Below are 21519 nucleotides of genomic sequence, written 5' to 3'. Positions count from 1 at the left end.
ATCCATTTTTGTTTTGTCTCATTTTCTCTCTCTAACCAGCAGACTTACCACACACATTATGTGAGATTTAAAGGCACAGTACATATTTTTTACACCTTAAAGGCACAGTCCACCTTTTTTTCTGCAATCCCTCACCGTTCACTACACTCAGCCAGCATTATAGGTTAGCTCCTGGTTTCTGCAAAACTATAGCAGAGTGTTTTATTTTTCATATAGGTTTTAGTGAATCCCTATTTTTCCAGTTTTTGAGTGACCTATCGTTAGTCATACTCCCTCTCCCCTGGGTATTACATTAGGTATACCAGTACTATCCTTTTACATCTTAATACATATATATATATATATATATATATATACACATCTACCAATTGTGTCTTCCATTACTATGATAAGGTGGTAAACTCAGCGGGAAAAGAAGTATGCAAGAAAATGTGTGCTAAAATATGAGAATGGTAATCCTAACAGAAAATCATAGAAACTGTGTCACATACAAGTATCTGCTTTTTTTTTTTAACTAGTTTATTATTGGTAACTTGACTTATTTGTTGGTTGTTGTTTGGTGTGTCATTATAGAGGTGGGTAATATGAGAGGCATTAAAATCTGCACACTACCCCATCCTTGGAAGCGGGAGCTATAAACTGATGTGTTCCCCTGTGATGTTGAAACTTTTTGCAATGTACTATCTGCTCAGACCAATCCACAGTTCGCGATTTATCAAAGTGCCATATTCTGCACAACATTCTAAAAACGAGACAATCACCATGGAAATCAGTTTAAATCTGTGACTCTGTTCTGAGTTTCCCCAACCTTAATAACATAGTGTTGTCAGAATGGAGATTACGTGAGCCGGGAGATGTAGTAAATGATGATCGGCATGTGTTAGAATGTCAGTGCAGACTGGGAAACATGGAGAAAGGGCAGTTGGATGTCATTAATACATTCTGCCTCTCTTATTCTATCTCCTTTAACAGCTTGTGTACTCTCTCTGTTTAGGGGGGTTGGCAGCAGTGATTTATACAGATACCCTGCAAACAATCATCATGCTTGTTGGATCATTTATACTAATGGGATTTGGTGAGTTCAACAGAAATTGCTTGTTTGTTTAGCGCCCAAATATGTTAATGTATGTCTGATTTGTTCGTTTTATTATCATTTTTTTTTATTGAAGTGAAAGAAAACAATACAATTGAATAGAAAATGAAAAGTATTTAAAGATGTGTGTGTTATTTTACTTACTTTGCACATAGTGATATTCATAGCTTATATTAAAGCTTACACCTTATCCCTTAAAGGACAACACACAGAGAACAAAAAAAAAAAGTAAATCCCTATTTAGTAGATATACCCCAATGAATACATGCATACATTGTTTTGCTACATGTAGTCATTGGGGGTATATCAAATATAATATGCACATTCTGCAGTTCGTCTGACTTCAGCCTTTGCAAGCTCTCCTCTATTTTGGCTTAAGAACCTTAACTCCTAGAGTCATGCTAGCTTGTTCTTGGCTTGTGTAGGCCTGGGGCTCGCTATTGGTTCAGTGAAGCTTGTGAGTGGTTTTAAGACACATTTACATTATCTTTACTAGTCAAATGGTCTTCCTATCCATAATACATCCAATTATCTCACCAAATAGCTATCCATCCAGATGTTTATCCAACAAAGAAAGTAAATAAGCAGTGGTCAAAATGATTAGATTTTTACAAACAAATGTGTACAAGTTGGTGGTAGCAATACATTTCTGTAACTCACCTTAGTGCTTCTTTCCTCATCCTGACCTCACACTGATCTTTCACTTTTAATAATGACACAAAGTTTTGTCTTTGGAGTTATAAACCCATTATTTAGTAGCTATCATACACATCTTTGTCTTTTACTAGAATTACTGTAACCAGCATCTTGTCTTTCTCGCAGCATTCAACAAGGTTGGAGGATATGAGTCCTTTGTGGAGAAATATATGAACGCAATTCCTTCTAATGTCTCCTATGGTGATGTTGTGATTCCCAAGGAATGCTACACTCCCAGATCTGACTCATTTCACCTCTTTAGGGATCCGATAACTGGGGATGTACCATGGCCTGGGTTTATTTTTGGCATGACTATCCTGGCTTTGTGGTATTGGTGCACAGATCAGGTAAGTCAATTTTGGCTGAATATTCTGAGAACATACTGGATGCATACAGGACACGTGAGTCTTATATGGTTATGGTTTTCCATGATAGGTGATTGTTCAACGGTGTCTCTCTGCCAAAAATATGTCCCATGTTAAGGCTGGATGTATCCTATGTGGATATCTTAAACTTCTGCCTATGTTTCTGATGGTGTTCCCAGGAATGATTAGCCGTATCTTGTACACAGGTAAGACAAATCCAGTAAGGGTATCTTCTAAAAACACAAATTGTGAATGGTATATAAGATGATCTTCTGTATTCTCTTGCCAGATGAGGTACTTTGTGTCGTGCCAGCTGAATGTAAAAGAATATGTGACGCAGAAGTTGGATGTACTAACATTGCATATCCCAAAATTGTGATAGACCTGATGCCAGATGGTAAGACATGTTCTGCTACCAAATATATGCCCAATATATTCCCTTTATTACTAATTGGATTCTTAAAGGTAAACTGCCACTTCGCAGGATTTTTTAATCTTACATTTATTTACCACCTATATTTATCAAATATGTGTTTGTGAGGATTGAAACATAAAATAAACTTTACAAACCAAAATTGCAGTATTTACCTATATCCTGGAACGGAGTGCCTTATCTTGGATCCCTGTCAATCATTGTTATAAACTCTTGCCCTTTGCTACTTCCAGTCAGCATAGAAAGAACAGAAGGAAAAAATACTTGTTTCTGTTTCTACTTTTCCAATATTATGTGTGCTCTGACTGTGCCTGGACTGAACTCTATTTTAACCTTCAAATGTAAAATATTTAAAGGAACACTATAGGGTCAGGAATACAAACATGTATTCCTGACCCTATAGTGTTAAAAGAAACGTATAGGGTCCCTGGATCCCTCTTACCCCCCTTAAATATAGTAAAAAACTCCCCTTCTTTACAGCGCCACGCAGGTCTGCCTGTGCTGGCTCCACCCCCGATCCCCTTTGGCTGAAATGATCAGAATTGCAATCTCGGGCACTGAGAGTGTATGACTGACAGGTTTGTGGGCTGGCGTAGAGCTGTCGTGTATTTTTACAAAGCACTGCAGTTCTAAGCCATTCAAGGTGCCCCCATTAACCATATATCATTAACTTTTCAGTAAGGCAAAGCTGGGATGTTGCTTCAACTGACCCTTTAATATATTTTTTTAAATTTTAATTAGGTTTCTCAGATTATTTTCCAATGTTACTTGGATGAGGGTTAAACATCCTGAGATATGTGGTTTATGCAGATGTTCTGATCTGTTACTTTCAAAACTGGATTGATTTTATCTATTTTTTTTAATTTATTTTAATTTCAGATTGTTCCTGTAAAAAACATTTGTAACTTTTTATACTGTGTTACTCTTCAGGTCTACGAGGTCTGATGCTCTCTGTGATGTTGGCTTCTCTCATGAGTTCCTTGACTTCCATATTTAATAGTGCTAGCACCTTGTTTACCATGGACATTTACACCAAGATCAGGAAGAAGGCAACTGAAAAAGAGTTGATGATAGCGGGCAGGTGAGAAATGCTGAATTACTTACCCATCACCTGTACACGTACAATCTTCGTGTTTTGAAGAATCTGAGCAGAGCATAGCAGACTATGTGAAATGCTTTATGACTGACAGATGTTCATGATGTACAATTACTGCACTTTATTTTAGTTGCTTGGAAGCAATTCTCTTCTACATACGGGCGGTTCTCATAACAGCGTAATTCCTTAGTGGGTGTTTGCTTTATTGCTTGCTGGCCTCACAGTGCTCATGTTGTTTGTATTTTCATTGCAGAATTTTTATCCTTTTCTTGATTGGTGTGAGTATTGCATGGATCCCCATTCTGCAGTCTTCAGAGAGTGGACAGTTATTTGATTATATACAATCTGTTACCAGCTACTTGGGGCCACCCATTGCCTCAGTCTTCTTCCTTGCAGTATTTATTAAGAGAGTGAACGAGCAGGTGAGTTTCCAAATCAAGAGTGTAAAAACATGATCAAAAGCCATTTAGCTCAACTGACTGATGTTCCTAACAAAGTAACATTATGTTTGTGATGACTGTAAATGCAATACACATACATACCGAACGGGTTGTGGTGGGGAAATAAGTGTGCATGAAACCCCTTCCACCTGAAGTAAGTGGATAGTTATACATTGCTAAACACAAATACACACACCAGTCAAGCCATAAGACTTGCTTTTCCCACAGAAATCTCACTTTAACAGTGCTCTCACTACTGCAAGGGATTCTGCTTATACGTATGCAAATGAGCTCAACAAAGAACCACATTTTGGCCTCATAATTCCACTTTATACATGAATTCCTTGGAGTATGTGTTTGCGGTATATAACAGCTTTGAAACACAACTCAGGATGAGGAGCAAAAGCAGTGAACTTTAAGGTGCAATAACACCAATTTATATGTTTTAGTGCACCTTAACATACTGTTACTGTTCAGGGAAATGAACGCATTATGGCTGGATCTAGCATAGAAACATAGACATAGAAACATAGAATGTGACAGCAGATAAGAACCATTCGGCCCATCTAGTCTGCCCAATTTTCTAAATACTTTCATTAGTCCCTGGCCTTATCTTATAGTTAGGATAGCCTTATGCCTATCCCACGCATGCTTAAACTCCTTTACTGTGTTAACCTCTACCACTTCAGCTGGAAGGCTATTCCATGTATCCACTACCCTCTCAGTAAAGTAATACTTCCTGATAATATTATTAAACCTTTGCCCCTCTAATTTAAGACAATGTCCTCTTGTTGTGGTAGTTTTCTTCTTTTAAATATAGTCTCCTCCTTTACTGTGTTGATTCCCTTTATGCAATACAAAGAATGGTGTAAAACTGCACCTTTTGTTATGAATTAAAAGTTAAATGGTAGAATGTAGGCTAAAACAGTTGATTTGAAAACATTCTCCAACACCATCATAATGGAAGTTGTTTTGGCCTAAAATGTGCACTTTTTTTCAGTTAACTTAACTTGGTCTATTTATGATGTGTTACTACATTGTAAATTAACTGGTATATAATGATTAGAAGTTAACGTTGTTATTTACACATTGTGCCAAGAACATACACACACACTGCTTTGCTCCACCACCCACAATGCAATTCACTCTATGTGCATGTCTAATATAGGTATTGACAGGTTCCGTAGGGACCCTAGACATTATGATTAATTCAATGAGATGAAGCAGTTACAGTGCCTACAGTGTCCCAAAAATATTGTCATCTCCCTAGACCAAAACAAGAAAAATGATTTATTAATTTATCCTGAAAACACAAGGTTTGGGGAGTAATTTCTGATCCTAACTCTTTTATTTCTGCCATAGGGAGCTTTCTGGGGATTAATCATTGGACTACTTATTGGACTAGCAAGAATGATTGCAATATTTTCCTATGGATCTGGAAGCTGTGCCCAACCTAGCAACTGCCCAAAAATCATCTGTGGAGTGCACTATCTCTATTTTGCTATCATACTGTTTGGTTGCACCAGTATCGTCGTCGTGGGCGTATCATTAATTACCAAACCCATCCCAGATAAAAATGTATGTATTAAAATTTAACTGGACTTTATTATCAAAATGCTTAATATCCATTTACTAACATACCTTAGCAGAAGTCCTTGTGCTCTCATTATCATCATCATTCCTGGGAAATGACTCCGCACAACTTATAAACCAAAATAGATCCATAATGAAATGAAATGAGATTTTTAAAAAATCCTTCAATCCTAGATTGGACTTGTAGACTTCTTTGTATATATTATTTTTGATCACTGTGAAACTTGAATCTTAAGCCAGCCTATAAAATGCATTGGAAATCATCACAAGTGTAGTCACCCATAATCTAGTTGTAACTTTCCATCTACTCTACTTTGCTCGCTGACGACATATGTACTCTTTGCATAGGAATATATATTAGGCAACCTGCAACAGAGTCCCGACTGCCTAGGTCACTTGTGCCAGGGGTTTAACTAATCTCAGACATAAAAGTGCATATTTCTCACTATGTACAATTTTTTTTTTTATTCTTTATTTTTGTAGTGCATAAGCTTTGAACAGATGCATGTGAGGTACCCCAAAGGCAATCCTCCAGCTGATAATTAACAGTTGAACATAGAGGTACATGGTAGATCTAGCACATTTTTTTTATATAGGGATAGGATGGGTGCTAAACAATATATGTTTTCGTCGCTTAGGGTGCTTAGGTATTCTCATAACACAATGCAACAGCGCTTTACTATCCAGTTATGATATTATTATGCTGTGTCAAGAGCTAATATGTGCATATAAGCTAAGTGTAGAATTAAGGATGAGTTTACAACATTTTCAGGTACATGCATATAGACTATGTGCTGCAGGATTGAGACATGTAGTGCTGTATGCTTGCTAATTCCATGCTAATGGCAGGTAAGTGCCTATATCCAATTATACATTGCAGCTTTATAGTTTTTACCGAGCTTACTATTTGCCACACTATGCTTAACCCCTTAAGGACACATGACGTGTCTGACACGTCATGATTCCCTTTTATTCCAGAAGTTTGGTCCTTAAGGGGTTAAAGGACCATGCTTACATAGCTTGAGTTGCGAATGTATTATAAGCCTGCAAAGTTAAGGCAAAGACAGGGAAAAACATAGTGAAGCAGGAACACATCGCTAGCTATATTAACAGGCTAGTGCTTTGAAATTATAACGCTATATTCAGGCTATGTCTAGGTCACTTTAGTGGAATTTCACCCTGGTTAATCGGCCCAGTGGATAGGGCTGCCATCATGGTGGTCCCGAGACCTCACAGACAGGGGGAGTCCCGCCACTACCCGATACCTGCTCTGCTGTTTCTGAGTAGCTGGGAGTGAGTGTCTATCAGAGCAGGCATCAGGGCACAGTCCCTCTATGCTGTGCATTGTGTTGCTTGCTGGGATCTCTTGGGTTTCCGCTGTAGCTTGTTGCGCTTGCCTCTCTTGTTCATCCGGGAGCTGGTGACCGCCATTGTAGAGGGTTTGGTGACGGCTGCTCGGGTATGCTGGTTTCTGTGTCGCCTCAGTGCAAGCTGGTTGGGAGTAAGAGGTCGGGTGGTGTGCTGGGGTTTCTCGCTTGGCGGTAGGCTCAGTCCTTCCAGGCGGGAATGTTGGTGTTCGGTGTAGTAGCGCCACCCCCTCGGTGCAGCTGCTGTCGCCGCTGGTTTGGATGGCTGCGGGGGTAGGCGAGAGTTGTCCCGCCTCCCTGTATGGCAGGGTCAGAAGGCAGGAGCTGCGATGGTAATTGTGAGCGCGGGGAGAGAGCTGGTCTTCCCATTGCCTCCCGCGCACATGGTGCCCGCCATCTTGGGTGCAGCTGTCAGTCTGCGGCAGCTCGGTCAGGGCCACAGGGTGAGGACCAGGATCACCCCCACTGGTCCAAAGGGGGGGGAACAGGGCTGGGTCCGCTCGGGTTCATGCCTCTGGTTGGGTGCTGTGTTGCAGGATAGTGGGGCTGCGGCCGTCTCTGTTGGGGTAACAAAAAATTCTCCTCCAGGGGACTGAAGCTCGGTGAGCCAGCCTCTCCCTGGATCCAGTATTCCCCTTGCTTTGGGCACCATTGCTGTCGGTCTGCTTTGAAGTTAGAAGGCATGGTGGATTAGCGTTTTGTGGCTATGTGTTGCAGGAGCTTCCCTAGCTTGCGACCGTTCAGCTCGGCGGTCCGGCCCAGTCCCCCCCCCCCCCCCCCCCCACTATGTCCAATTTTAAGCAGAAATGCTGTACCTACAGAATGCTCCCACCATGACCACTTCTAAAAGCAGAAATGGGTTATGGTGGTTGAAATAATCTTTTAATCTTGAAACCATGGTTTAGGTCATGTTTTAGCATGATGATATATTCTGACTTACCTATCCCTATAATTAGCAAATACATGTTTGTGAGCTATGAAAAATAAATGTAGATTTTACCCACACAACTGGGCGCCCCCATCTTAGCTCCCTGTCTATCATTGTTATAACCGATGTTCCTTGCATAGAGAAAGCATACAGAGAAGAGTGAAACAACGTTTCTATTTCAGCTCCTAATTGGCAATCTTTGCCCTGCCTTTGCCTTGTCTGAATTAAAGGAATAGTTTAAGGTGAGGAACGCAAACATGTATGTTAAAACCACCATCTAGCTCACCTGATCCCCTCCCCTTGCCTCCCTAAATATAGTAAAATCGTACTTGCATTCCAGTCTGCAGCTGCTGCTTCAGCCCCTGATCTGCCTGCTTGGCTGACGTTATCAGTAGTGATTCTCAGAGCTCACAATGATTCCCCATAGGACTGGCTGAGACTGACAGGGAGGCAGATCAGGGGCAGAGCCAGCACAAGTAAAACACAGCCCTGGCCAATCAGCATCTCTATGAGGAAAGTTCAGTGTCTGCATGCAGAGGATGGAGACACTGAATGGTAGTGCTGGAGTTATCACTAGGCTGTAATGTTAATACTGCATTTTGAAAAGACAGTGTTCACTGCAAAAAGCCTGAAGGGAACGATTATACTCACCAGAACAAATACAATAAAGAATAAGAAAGAATAATAAAAGAATAAAGAAAACAGAGCATATTATAATTTTTTTTTTTTTAACACAAGTCATTTGTTTATTAGGTTCCAGACAAGTGACAGCACCCCATTATATTGATATAGCAAGGAAACTGCACCCTCTTTCCTGGCCTATATTGTGTAGGTTTGGAGAAGGGTCCCACAGAATAGCACACAAAGATATGTATTAGTAGACATGTGCTATTCGGTTCGTTCCGAATGTATATTTGGACGAATTTCGTGAAATTCGGACATTCGGATGCTTACGAATGTCCAAAGTACCGAATTGCCGAAGTTCTGAATAGCACTATAGATGTGTAAGTAGTTGTGGTGGCAGTCCGGGCACTGGGAGCCCTATAGATGTGTAAGTGATTGTGGTGGCAGTCCGGGCACTGGAAGCCCTACAGATGTGCAAGTGGTTGTGGTGGCAGTCCTGGCACTGGGAGCCCCCTGCCAGGACTGCCACCCCAACCACTTACACATCTATAGGGATCCTGCCTTCCAGTGCCCGTACTGCCACCACAAACACTTACACATCTATAGGGCTCCCGCTTAACACTGGCAGGACCGCCACCACAGCCACTTACAAATCTATAGGGCTTCCAGTGCCCGGACTGCCCCCACAATAACTTACACATCTATAAGGCTCCCGCCTCCCAGTGCCCGGACTGCCACCACAAGTTCCGAAGTGCCGAATTTCTGAACCGAACTGAACCGAATTCTTTGCCCATGCACATCCCTATGCATTAGGTAAAGATAAGTTGCCAAGGATAAATGATAAGAAAATTCCAGGAAGTCGGATAACGCTAGAGGGCAATGGCAGGTTCTATTCCTGCAAAACTTTAAAGCCAAACTTTCATGGAGAGAAAAACGTCCAAAACCGTAACTGAAATTACACGAATTATACCTATATTCCGCCATTAGAATTCCAGGCCAGGACCCAACAAAAGGGGAAAGCCACCTTGCAGATGACGCTTGTGCGTTTCATACTTTATTGGCACTTCATCAGAGTGCAGCTTTGAAGTTTTGCTTTATGAACAAAGATATATATACCCATGTATGTGTACAGAAACCAACAGATATGCGCACACCTAGATATACATTACATGTTATTAACCTCATGTGCCAATTTCTAAGTCTACTTTGCAACACAAGTTGGCCTTTTGCTGCCATGTCTTTTTTTTTTCACTGTATATTACAATTACGTTTTACCAAACATGAAACATATTGGCTTTGGATTGAACAAAAAAATACAACAGACATAATTGAGCAGAACTTGAGTTATTGTGAACATGGTATGATTCATTTAAGGATTACATTCTTAGCTACAGTAATAGAAGTTATAGACATATCAGATGTGTATGTAGGTCTTCAACATGTAACACTGTGACATGACATTTCTCATGACTTTATTTTCCAGCTTTACCGACTGTGCTGGTCCCTGAGAAACAGCAAGGAGGAAAGAGAAGATCTTGATGCCAATGACTGGGTTGAGGAAATAGAAGAGGAGATTGAAAAAGGAGGTTAGTACTCGTCAAAAAATAGAAGTGTGTTTTGAACAAAGGACCACTCTTGGATATCAGCTATGAAAGTTTTTGGATTTAACATAAAAAATATTGGAAATTGATACGAAAGATTTTAGAATTAATGTTTTGTATGTATTCATTTTCATAAGGATAGCACATTAGGGACTTTTCTATTATGTAATTGAAACAGCAACATTAAGAAATTGGCTTTTTAGTAGATAGCTCCCTAATTTGTTATCCTATCCTTATCTTTGCCATAATTAAGGATACCAAATTAGGGACTTATCTATGAAGCAATGAAAAGAGCAAATTTAAGAAAAAGGGCTTTTCTTATTTTGGCTGTTTAGTAGATAGCTGCCTAATTTGGTAACCTTAAGCTGGATAGCCTTGTTTAAAGATACCAAATTAGGGTACTGTTTAGTAGGTAGCTCTCTTATTTTGTACCCTTATGTGGGATTGCCCTATTTAAGGATAACAAATTAGAGCGTTGTTTAGTATACAGATCCCTAACTTGGTACCCTTATATGGGATTGCTGTATTTAAGGATACCAAACTAAGGCACAGTTTAGCAGATCTTCCCTAAGTTGGTAGCCTTATGTAGCATTGCCTTATTTAATGATATTAAATGAGGGAACTGTTTAGTAGATATCTCTTTAAATTTGTACCCTTATGTGGGACTGCCCTATTAAGGATACAGAAATAGAGCACTGTTTAGTAGTTCACACTGTCACACACACTGTCATTTACACAATAATTTACCCATACATATATTGTCACATTGTCCTTTAACTATTTACCCATAGATACACACCGTCATAAACACGTACATTTACCCATGCATGCATACTGTCACCTAACACTGCTATTAACCCCTTAGTGACCAGGCCATTTTTCAATTTTATTACTGTTAAGGACCAGGGCTCTTTTTACATTTCTGCAGTGGTTGTTTAGATGTAATTTGCCTCTTACACATTTACTGTACCCATACATATTATATACAATTTTTCTCGCTATTAAATGTTCATTCTAAAGATACCATTATTTTCATCATATCATATAATTTACTGGAATAAAAAAAGTAAAATATGATGAAAAAAAAACACAGCTGGCCATCATGCACCCAGTTGGAACATGTCTGAAGCCGGCCAATGTAATTCACCTCCGTCAAACCGTATGTTTTTGAAAAGTACACACCCTAGGGCATTTCACATGGTGGCATTTCAACACTTTACATGCACTAATTCTACCACCAGACTCTGTCAAACGTTTTTGTGGTGTTATTTTTCACTCACACATTCTACTTTGGGCATAGATTCTAAGCTCCTGTTAGGTGTTACTGCCAAAGGACACCCCAATATGTACTCGGCATCATATCCCGAGTACAGCGATACCACCCATGCATACGTTTGTTGGGTTCACTGGGGGGGTGCAAAGCAAAATGTCTGATATGCATTTTTCAAATTTTACATATCTTGTTTGGCTATCTTCCTTTTGGGGGCCTTATCAGATATCCCAATGTATTTTCTTGCCATGAGCGTGCATATATTTGAAAAGTTGACACCCCACAGTAGTTGAAGAACGTGTGTGGAGGTAACTGTGCAATACTCATTTTTACACACGCACACCACTTTTTGACTGTGATTTAGAAGAGCCCGTTGTTGGTTATTGCAAGAAAACACCCCGGGTTGTTTTCTGCAAGGCCTCCTTAGGACACCCATGCCCCCAGGCTTTGCCAGGATTTTGGGAAGGTACGGTTACAATTGTATGACTTGCAATTTGAGTTGAAATTGAGAGTATTTCTTCTGATAGGCCTATATTTAGCTTGGGGCTTATCACATACCCCAGTTTTATATATCGCCACAAAAGGGTACCTACTTGAAACGTAGACACCCCGAGGTATTGCATGTGGAGTGCTTTGATGCTACTTTTTTTTAGCCAGACAAAAAATTAAAAAAGTTGAAGAACGTGTGTGGAGGTAACAGTTCAATCCTCAATTTTACACACGCACACCACTTTTTGACTGTGATTTAGGAGAGCCCGTTGTTGGTTATTGCAAGAAAACACCCCGGGTTGTTTTCTACAAGGCCTCCTTAGGACACCCATGCCCCCCATGCATAGGTTTGCCAGGATTTTGGGAAGGTACGGTTACAATTGTATGACTTGCAATTTGAGTTGAAATTGAGAGTATTTCTTCTGATAGGCCTATCTTTAGCTTGGGGCTTATCACATACCCCAGTTTTATATATCGCCACAAATGGGTACCTACTTGAAACGTAGACACCCCGAGGTATTGCATGTGGAGTGCTTTCATGCAACTTTTTTTAGCCAGACAAAAAATAAAAAAAGTTGAAGAACGTGTGTGGAGGTAACTGTTCAATCCTCAATTTTACACACGCACACCGCTTTTTGACTGTGATTTAGGAGAGCCCGTTGTTGGTTATTGCAAGAAAACACCCCAGGTTGTTTTCTGCAAGGCCTCCTAAGGACACCCATGGCCCCCATGCATGGGGTCAATGTAACAAACCCCCCCCCCAAAAAAAGACACCAAAAAAAAAAACTGAACGGCAAATGTTAAAAAATAAATTCAGTCTCGCTATCACATAGCTTATACATCTTTACACCATACCTAGAGCGCTTGGAAGGAACATACTGCTTGAATTCCAGCCTTCCCTTATACTTCATCAGGGATTCATCCATGCATATATTCCTTCCAGGTGTATAAGCCTCTGCAAACCTGGCAGCAAAGTGGGTAATCAGGGGGCGGATTTTATACAGCCTGTCAAACTGGGGATGCTCCCTAGGGGGACACAGGCTGTTGTCGCTGAAGTGCATGAAATGCAGAATCATTTTATACCTCTTCCTCGACATACATTGGGAGTAAATGGGGGTAGAGCAGATGGGGCTACTGCTCCAGTAGGAGCGGATGAAGGGCTTCTTTATGATGCCCATCAGCATAGTCAATGCCCAGAATCTTTTAAATTCTGGCACATCGATGGGGGCCCATTGCTGCTTTGCCAAAAAAGAGACAGGATTTGTAGCTCGGAATTGATGGACATATAAATTAGTTTGGGCGACAATGTTCCCCAATACATCATCACCCAGAAACAACTCCATAAACTGCTGAGGGCTAAATCTTGTGACATCCAAATTAATGCCAGGATTTGCAGTAAAGGATGGGATGTCTGGCCTCTGGCGATGAGGCACTATCCACTCCTCAGCAGTTCTGCCAGCTGGAGCAGCACGTCTCCTTCTGGCAGGGGGACTAGCAGGCACAGATACAACATCACTAGATACATCACTAGCAGTAGACACTGTATCTAGTGATGATGTATCTGAGCACATGGCAGGGTCAAAATCAGGGTCAGAGTCTGACATAGACGCGTCAGACTCTAGCGCAAGGGTGGCATATGACTGCTCAGCGCTGGTTGACTTCCGTGACCCATGTGACATGATCACAATCACTTTACTTAGTGACCTGTCACAAAAAAAACCCAAAAACAAACAATTAACCCCTAAAAAAATGAACAGACAGCTAAATAAGTGCTGCTGTGCAAGAGCCTGTGATCTGCATAGTGACCACTGGCAGGACAGGGGTTAATCATTCTGAAAAGAGCTTTTGGGTCTCAAAAAAGAAAAAAGATCACAAAAAAATGAACCCCTAAAAAAAAAAGGCACAAACAGCAGAAAAGTGCTGCTGTGCAAGAGCCAGTGATTATAGTGATCACTGGCAAGACAGGGGTTAATCCCTACCTAAATCTCTCTAGCTAAACCACAGATATCTCTCCCTCTCTCACTAAAACACAAGTGAAGAGAGGGAGGCAGATCCACACTAATCAGAGAAATGGGGAACACACTTGGGATGAAATTGCTAATGGGGCAAGCTGTGATTGGATGACCCCAGCCTGCCCCTTATGATGCGGCATGCTAGGGACACCCCCAGAAGCCCCATGATTTAGAAAAGGGGAGGGGGGGTTAATATTGATAATTTATTTTATATTTATTTTTTTATATATATTATTATATATGCACTGAGTGCCAGGACCCCTCAAGGCACTCAGCACATGAAGAGCATCACTGCAATACTATCAGAGCTTCCAGAGCTCAAAATAGCTGCAGACGTACCAGGTACGTCCAAGGTCATTATGGACCGTTTTCTGCCAGACGTACCTGATACGTCCACGGTCGGGAAGGGGTTAAACCATGCATGCACAGTCTTATTTGCTTATTCACACAGTTATATACAATGTTACACTGTTTCTTACTGATAGATACACACAGTGATATACACTGTCATTTACGCATGTGCGCTGTCACATATGCAGTCATTAAGCCCTGAGTGCACACTGTCACATACATTGTCATTTAACCAAGTGTTCATACTGTTACTCGCCCATACATGCACACAGTTGTGTGCACTGTAGGTCCCAAATAAGTGTGCCAAATTAGGGAACTACCTACTAAACAGTGCACTACAGGGAATAACATCCAAACATCAAACGTTTTCAAATATTTTCGACCAAACTACCGATTGTTCTTAATTGATAATTACCGAATTAATGTTATTACCAAAACCAAGCCGATTTCCCCCCAGGCACATGACTAATAATTATGGCAATAATAATATTACAGCATTTCACCAGATTCATTGAGATTTAGCATCAATGCCAAATATGCTTTTACTTAATTGACTGTTATTGTTCATCAATGTTGAGAACAATGTTGTGACCATGGAAGAATAGACTCTTGCTTCGGTGTGGAACTGCTATTGTCTATGCCAATGCTGCACTTGTTTCTTCATTCAGAATGGATTAGTAAATGCTGCAGAATTACCGACAGGCAGCACACTGGGTATAAATGGTGCAGACCTGACTTATTTTCCTAGCAAGTAGTATGTGTGAGGGAGGACCACCGAGAGATCGAACTAAGTGAAGACAACTGCAGTTTAATGTATTAATGGTGACTGCTTTGTGCCTTCTTGTTCTCAATAATGACAACAAAAGTAAGGAACAATAAGGAACAATAAAAACAAAATTTAAAAAAATACTGTCGCCAGCATGCTATGCCAGTAATGCACAGAATTGACATTGACCACCGCAAAATAAGTCCCAGGGAAGTCTGGACATTATGTATCAACATTTTAGAGTGTAATATTTACTGACATCATCTAGATTCATGCATGATTCCAGAGCTCAGTGTGAAGCATTTAGTTGTGTCTCGGTCTAGAATTCCAAGTCTATGCAAATGGATGGGTGGGGTGAGGGGACAGAAAGATGAAAGGAAAACCAAGAGAATAGATAAAGATGGGGAAGGGAATGGAGAGAGAGAACTCGTATGTGTCCAGCCCACCACTTGCTGAACCCTAACTTTGTATACCAAGCAGCTGAGCACTGGGATAGTACATAGATGATAATAGCTATCAGCACATCTTGTCAGATAGTCCAGCCATGTTCTTCAAAGTATGTATTTTATATGAGTAGAAGTGGTCAGGTGTTTATCTACATGTGTTTCACTATGACCAAATTCTTTCTTATTCTAACACAGAGACGAAGAAGCTCAGTTGCTGGAAGAAATCCTACAACTGGTTCTGTGGTTTTGAAGATAAAAAGCCTCAAAAATTAACTGAGGAGGAGAAGGCAGCCTTGGAGAAGAAGCTGACAGACACCAGTGAGAAACCATTGTGGAAGAACATAGTCAATGTCAACGCTATAATTTTGCTGGCTGTGGCTGTATTCTGTCATGGTTACTTTGCTTAACTGTGACGTAAGCCCCATTGAAAATTCAAGTACACATTGCTATGGTTCCAACATTCATATCAGATCAGGGATTAATTCGAGATTGGCAGATATACAACATGTCTCTCATGTGCCATTTGGGAGCAACTAGGTTATTAGGCAAAACACACATTTGCTGATTTCAGACTTGAAAGTGATTTATCAAAAAAAATCATTGTTTTGCAAATGCTATAAATCAGTTCTGTGGGAAATATTATTTGCCTTTCCTGTCCTTTTGGCAATTAATTTCCCTCTTGACTGCACTGTGTCATCAATAGACTGATGAGGCCACTAGTGCACACAGACACAAATCCACGTGTACTATGGACTGAGGAGTGATTCATTGCATGGCAACACTGCTAACGAGGACTGGGTTTCCTGGCATTAGCTCTGTACATTCATCATGTGAATAGGAAAAAAATACTGCATTAGCTTTGTATAATGGACAGGTTTTTTCTCTAGTTGTTATGGTGGATAATAAAATACTGCTATTTTAAAATATATATATATTTTCTTACTGTGCTATGTGCTTTGACTTCATAACGGGTACATTTAAATAGTATGAAAAGACAATCACAGATGTCAAGGAATCGCATTATTCAAAACTCAAAATGAATGCATTACATTTTTTAATTCGCCTTATGCAGAATGCCTCATACACTGCCTAGTTTCAGGTTGACTGGCATAAAAGCATTTCAGGCTCTGGTTGGCTGGCAGTTTAATATGTGGCTTAAAGATTTAGCCTTAGGGCTGGCAATGCATCATCGGAATGGTGGTTCTAGCAACTGTGAAATTTACAGTTTTGGCCTACCCCTTCCTTAATGTGTTTCTGTACGGATCTCAATAACAGAATATTATTCATTATGTGTTTGATATGTTGGGAGTTCAAAGTGAATTTAAAATGTTATGAAAAATTCTCCAAGCTCGCTACTTTGGCCAAAAATGTCCTTTGAGTTCCTGACAGTAAATGCCTTTGTGATCCACCCTAAACAAATAGCGACTGTATTGTCTATTGCCTAACTGCTGATAAGATCCTTTTTAAAATAGAATCTCATCATATAGTGCAATATTAATAAATTATGCTACCCTCTGTGCTCCTTTAGTCTCCTTGTTTAGGTAGATGTATTCATTGATAAAAATGATGATCTTCAATGTGACATTCCCTTCATTAAATTTTGTTCTCTGATTTAGGTGTATTTATTTTTACAAAACAACGAGAGATCCCCAGTGTAATCGCAGAGTGTTAAACTATGGCTGTATAACTGCAGTCTTCATGGACAGCTGACAGATATTCCACTAGCTGTACATCAAGCTATACAAAATCAGGAATCCAGCAGTTAGCAAACTACACCTTCCATAAATCTTTGCAATTCACACATTATTTTCTGACTTGCTAAGCTTCATGGGAATTATAGTTAGCAAACTGGTATCTGAATACCTACTATATAAATTCGAGGAGGCTGACAGCCCTCCGTTCTTTAAACATTATTAGAGATTTAATCCAGCAGTAGCCGACTAGCAGCAACCTAGGCCTTTGAGAAAACTCCTGAACTAACGCCAAGTTTCACAGTTCTGTTCGAAGTAGTGTAAGTTACTACACTCCATTTAAAATAAAAATGTTTTAATAAATTTTAAATAAGAAAAATAAACCTAGATCTCTGTGTCTTATTTATATAAATGTACTTAAAATATACTTATATTAAAAAATAATTTTTTTTAGATGCAAGTCTAAGAAGTGGTGATTCTTCCAATAAGTGCTGTAATGTATGTTTATTCCGCTGACTGCAGACATAACAGCATGTTTCCTGCAGTCAATGTCATTAAATTGTGCATTGCACAGTCTTCAATCTTGCTGGGCCTTTTTTATGTACAGCTTAAAATATATATAATATGTGCAATATACAAAACATGTCATTGCCTTGGGAGGATGGTTAGCTAAGCCTACATGCATGGATGACATTATACACAGGGCCATAGATAATATAATTTTGTGAGCCCAGTGGCCACTTTGTAAAGGTGGAGCAGGTTGGCTGACACACAAGCGAGGGAGACAGGAAGAGGTAAATGTCCAATGTTATCAGTAGTTGCTGCAGCCCACTCTGATGATGCCAGTGTGAGTACCAGAAACCACCAAAGAGTATTTAAGACCCATCTCACCAAAGTGGTTAATTAAAGGGACTCTCCAGTGCCAGGAAGTCAAATAGTTTTCCTGGCACTGCAGGTCCCCTCTCCCTCCCACCTCCCATCCCCGGTTGCTGAAGGGGTCAAAGCCCTGTCAGTGACTTACCTGAGGCAGCGCCGATGTCCCTCGGCGCTGCTTCTGGGTCTGCCCATGCTCCTCCCCGTCACCACGTCATCCGGCGGGGGAGACCGATCACGCCCGCCGGCGGGGGAGACCTAATGCGCATGCGAGGCTATGCCGCGCACCCGCATTAGACCTCTCCATTGGAAAGCATTGAAAATGCTTTCCTATGGGGATTTTAGCAACGCTGGAGGTGCTCACACAGCGTGAGGACGTCCAGCGGCGCCATAGCACAGAAAACCTGTGCTAGAATCCCGGAAGTGCCCTCTAGTGGCTGTCTAGTAGACAGCCACTAGAGGAGGAGTTAACCCTGCAAGGTAATTATTGCAGTTTATGAAAACTGCAATAATTACACTTGCAGGGTTAATGGTAGTGGGAGTTGGCACCCAGACCACTCCAATGGGCAGAAGTGGTCTGGGTGCCTGGAGTGTCCCTTTAAGGTCCACATCCAATACTGACGCATCTGCATCTAAGTCTGGTAATCTAAGGTCCCATTGTAGTATTGACGCACGCACATCAAAACCAGGAGTTAACCAACACTCCAGATACCAATGTCAAAAATACGAGGTGTAACGGATCCCCTATACTCCAACTACGTATATCCATGTAAAATTTCCCGATATCCAAGCATAGAAGAAGTTGTAGTGATTATAACTCCCAATCCCCCAAACATGAGCCAAGACTTCGTGAAGAGGTAAAGCATTCTGTTTAATAGAAGCCACAGCTGGCCTTTTATGCAAGTCCCCAAGCAAGGTATACTCCCACATGGACCTTGTTGGGGACATGGACACAAATAAAATAACAAATAACAGCAAGGTTACAAAGTGTGACACTCCCAGTACAAACAATACAATCTCTCCTCTGAATCTTGGAGATAATTGAGTTAAGTTGCTGGCTTAAACTCAATTATCTCTAGTACAGAAAATATTCTCTCTTTTAATATTTCACAAAAACACTTTAAAATATAAGTCATATTTCGTGTCACCGAACCCCCATAGGCTGCACATCCCCAGATAGCTTGGATTCAAAAAGTGTTCAGATCCCACAAACATAGTCCAATCGCCACTGGAGGAAAGAATTGACCGACCGCTTTGGCGAGATCTACCCTGAAATAGTTCCATAAGTTCAGGGATATCGGTCGGTCTAGTTCAAGAGTTTCATACAAAATTAAATAAAGTACGAATAAAAAGGCAAACAAGGTTCCCTGGTGTTTGTTCAGGAGTTCTTGTCAAACAATCTGTCAAACAGCGCTCTCCTGGCTTGCGGAGACTAGAAGCAGGTGTTCGTACATTTTCACCGGTGTTCGGGCCTCAGAGTTCCAGGCACTCGACGACCAAGTCCCACTGCCTGCTTTCGTGAAAAAAGATAGCCGCCGTTTTCTCCACCACGTGGCATTCGGTTATACGTCGCACAAAGAGAGAACTGAATTCCTGTGGTTTGTTTGAACTTAATGAGCCAGGGAGTGGTTGGTGTTCGGTACTTAGTTCTTTTAAATGAAATGGGGAATAAAATATAAACTAAATGTCCAAACAGAGTAGGGGAATGACTCTGGGGAAGGCAAAATAGGGATTTTGTCACACGAGGTACTTACCAACAATGATGCATCAGCGACATAATTCTCAAAACAGATGCAATTATGACGCAAGAGTCTAGTTCTATTCAAATCCTTCTGAATTCAAAACCAGTGCTATTTCATGGTCTCTAGGTACTTAAGCACATTATGTGATTAATTTGGTATTTGGTTTCCTTTTTTTTTTTTTTTAATTCTTTATTTTCTGTGTGCATGGAATAACATAACATCTTACAATGCCACAACAGCATTAGTAAGTAAGGCAAAAACATAGAAGGTCACATTTGTGGCTTTGAGATAACGGCACATTTTTTTAATTATTATTACAAAAAGCAAGGTTGTTACGCTATCGCAGTGTAGTTTAACTCGGCTTACAAGCTTTAGGGTGCTGTGATAGCTGGCATTTAAGTTAGATCAGATAAGGTCAAATCAAACAATACATTCAACTAGTACGCTGACTGCAGCGTTGAGTGTAAGCTTAAAGATTGGCAAAATGTTAAGATTAAATGCAAGCAAGATTTAACTGCAACTGATGCATTGAGTAGCGTATGGTAGATTACATGCAAGGCTGTACTCGAGTGGGACATGTTAATTATTAAGCGTTAGGTTACATGCTAGATAGACATAATGTACAATAGAGACCACTTGAGCCGGGCTAACTGCTAAACAAGTACTTATGTCCTTGTGAGTCCATGTTGGAGAGGTGGTTAGGCGAGAGCAGGAACAGGGACCAAAGATGGCTGCCGGGGTCGTTAGAGATACCTCGCTCAGTTGCTGTAGGTGATATCCCATATGCTGCATGACACTTGTTGCGTGTGCCTCTGTGATGATATGGAGTGCCTTGAGGACGTCGCTGGAAACGGTGAGTCTAGTTAACGTTAGCAACTCCGGTCTGATTGGTGAAGTCTCACAGTTCTCGGCTGGTATCAGCGGTATTCTGGTGCTTTCAGAGCTCTCTCCAGCAGCTCTGCGGTCAGGCGGATTGGTGAGCAGTGCAACTTCTTTCCCCTTGGTAGCATGAGACAGGGGCCTTGGTGTAGGGCTCCACGTTGCCGCCATCTTGGGAGGTAGGTTTTTGGTAGTACCACGCTTCTCAGCCTTCTCTCCTGCCGAACTCTCCGCAGTGGGGGCTGGGATAACCCCCCCGGCCCACAGGGGGGGGAAACGGGACCAACAGAGGGAGACAGGGCAGCGGCCGTCTACCCCTCTCCCCTCTCGAGTAGGCCGCAGTCCCCGAAGCTTTATTCGACCCTTCTAGGTCCCAAAACTCCCGATCTCGGGGTCTGCCACCTTTCCCACCACCGTGTGCTTAATTGATGGGCTCTTTGTGGGCATCAGAGCTGCAGGATTTGCCTAAGAGGCCAGAATTCTCTGGAGCCTCTCCTGCATGCGACCGGTCAGCATGGCGGTCCGGCCCCGCCCCCCCTGGTATTTGGTTTCTAATACAGCTTGCCCTTGACTGCAACTGCCATTCCAGAATGTATGTGTACACCAGTGTTAATTTTAGCGGCAAAATTGCAATTTAGTTCTAGTCATAGTCTTTTGACTAAAAAGCTATTTTGGTTTTAGACGTTTTTTTAGTCATCTGAATTGTTTTAGTTTTAGTCGATTAATCTCCAGTTGATTTTAGTCGACACAATTAAAATCGAATG

General features: G+C 41.1%; 1 protein-coding gene across 1 annotated transcript in view; it reads left to right on the top strand.

Annotated features, from left to right (window-relative positions):
* The window catches only part of SLC5A1 (solute carrier family 5 member 1), a 51103-nt gene extending 34586 nt beyond the window's left edge, over positions 1–16517 (top strand). Inside the window, exons 7-15 of the mRNA XM_063454533.1 lie at positions 995–1075; positions 1916–2136; positions 2225–2360; positions 2444–2551; positions 3518–3668; positions 3937–4105; positions 5486–5701; positions 10119–10221; positions 15766–16517. Of these exons, the coding sequence (XP_063310603.1) occupies positions 995–1075; positions 1916–2136; positions 2225–2360; positions 2444–2551; positions 3518–3668; positions 3937–4105; positions 5486–5701; positions 10119–10221; positions 15766–15977 (1397 nt within the window). The 3' untranslated portion in view covers positions 15978–16517. The remainder of the gene's footprint in view (positions 1–994; positions 1076–1915; positions 2137–2224; positions 2361–2443; positions 2552–3517; positions 3669–3936; positions 4106–5485; positions 5702–10118; positions 10222–15765) is intronic.
* The last annotated feature ends 5002 nt before the right edge of the window (positions 16518–21519 follow it).

Source organism: Pelobates fuscus, chromosome 5, assembly GCF_036172605.1.
Source record: "Pelobates fuscus isolate aPelFus1 chromosome 5, aPelFus1.pri, whole genome shotgun sequence".
Lineage (NCBI taxonomy): Eukaryota > Metazoa > Chordata > Amphibia > Anura > Pelobatidae > Pelobates > Pelobates fuscus.
This window is presented reverse-complemented; position numbering and strand designations above follow the sequence as displayed.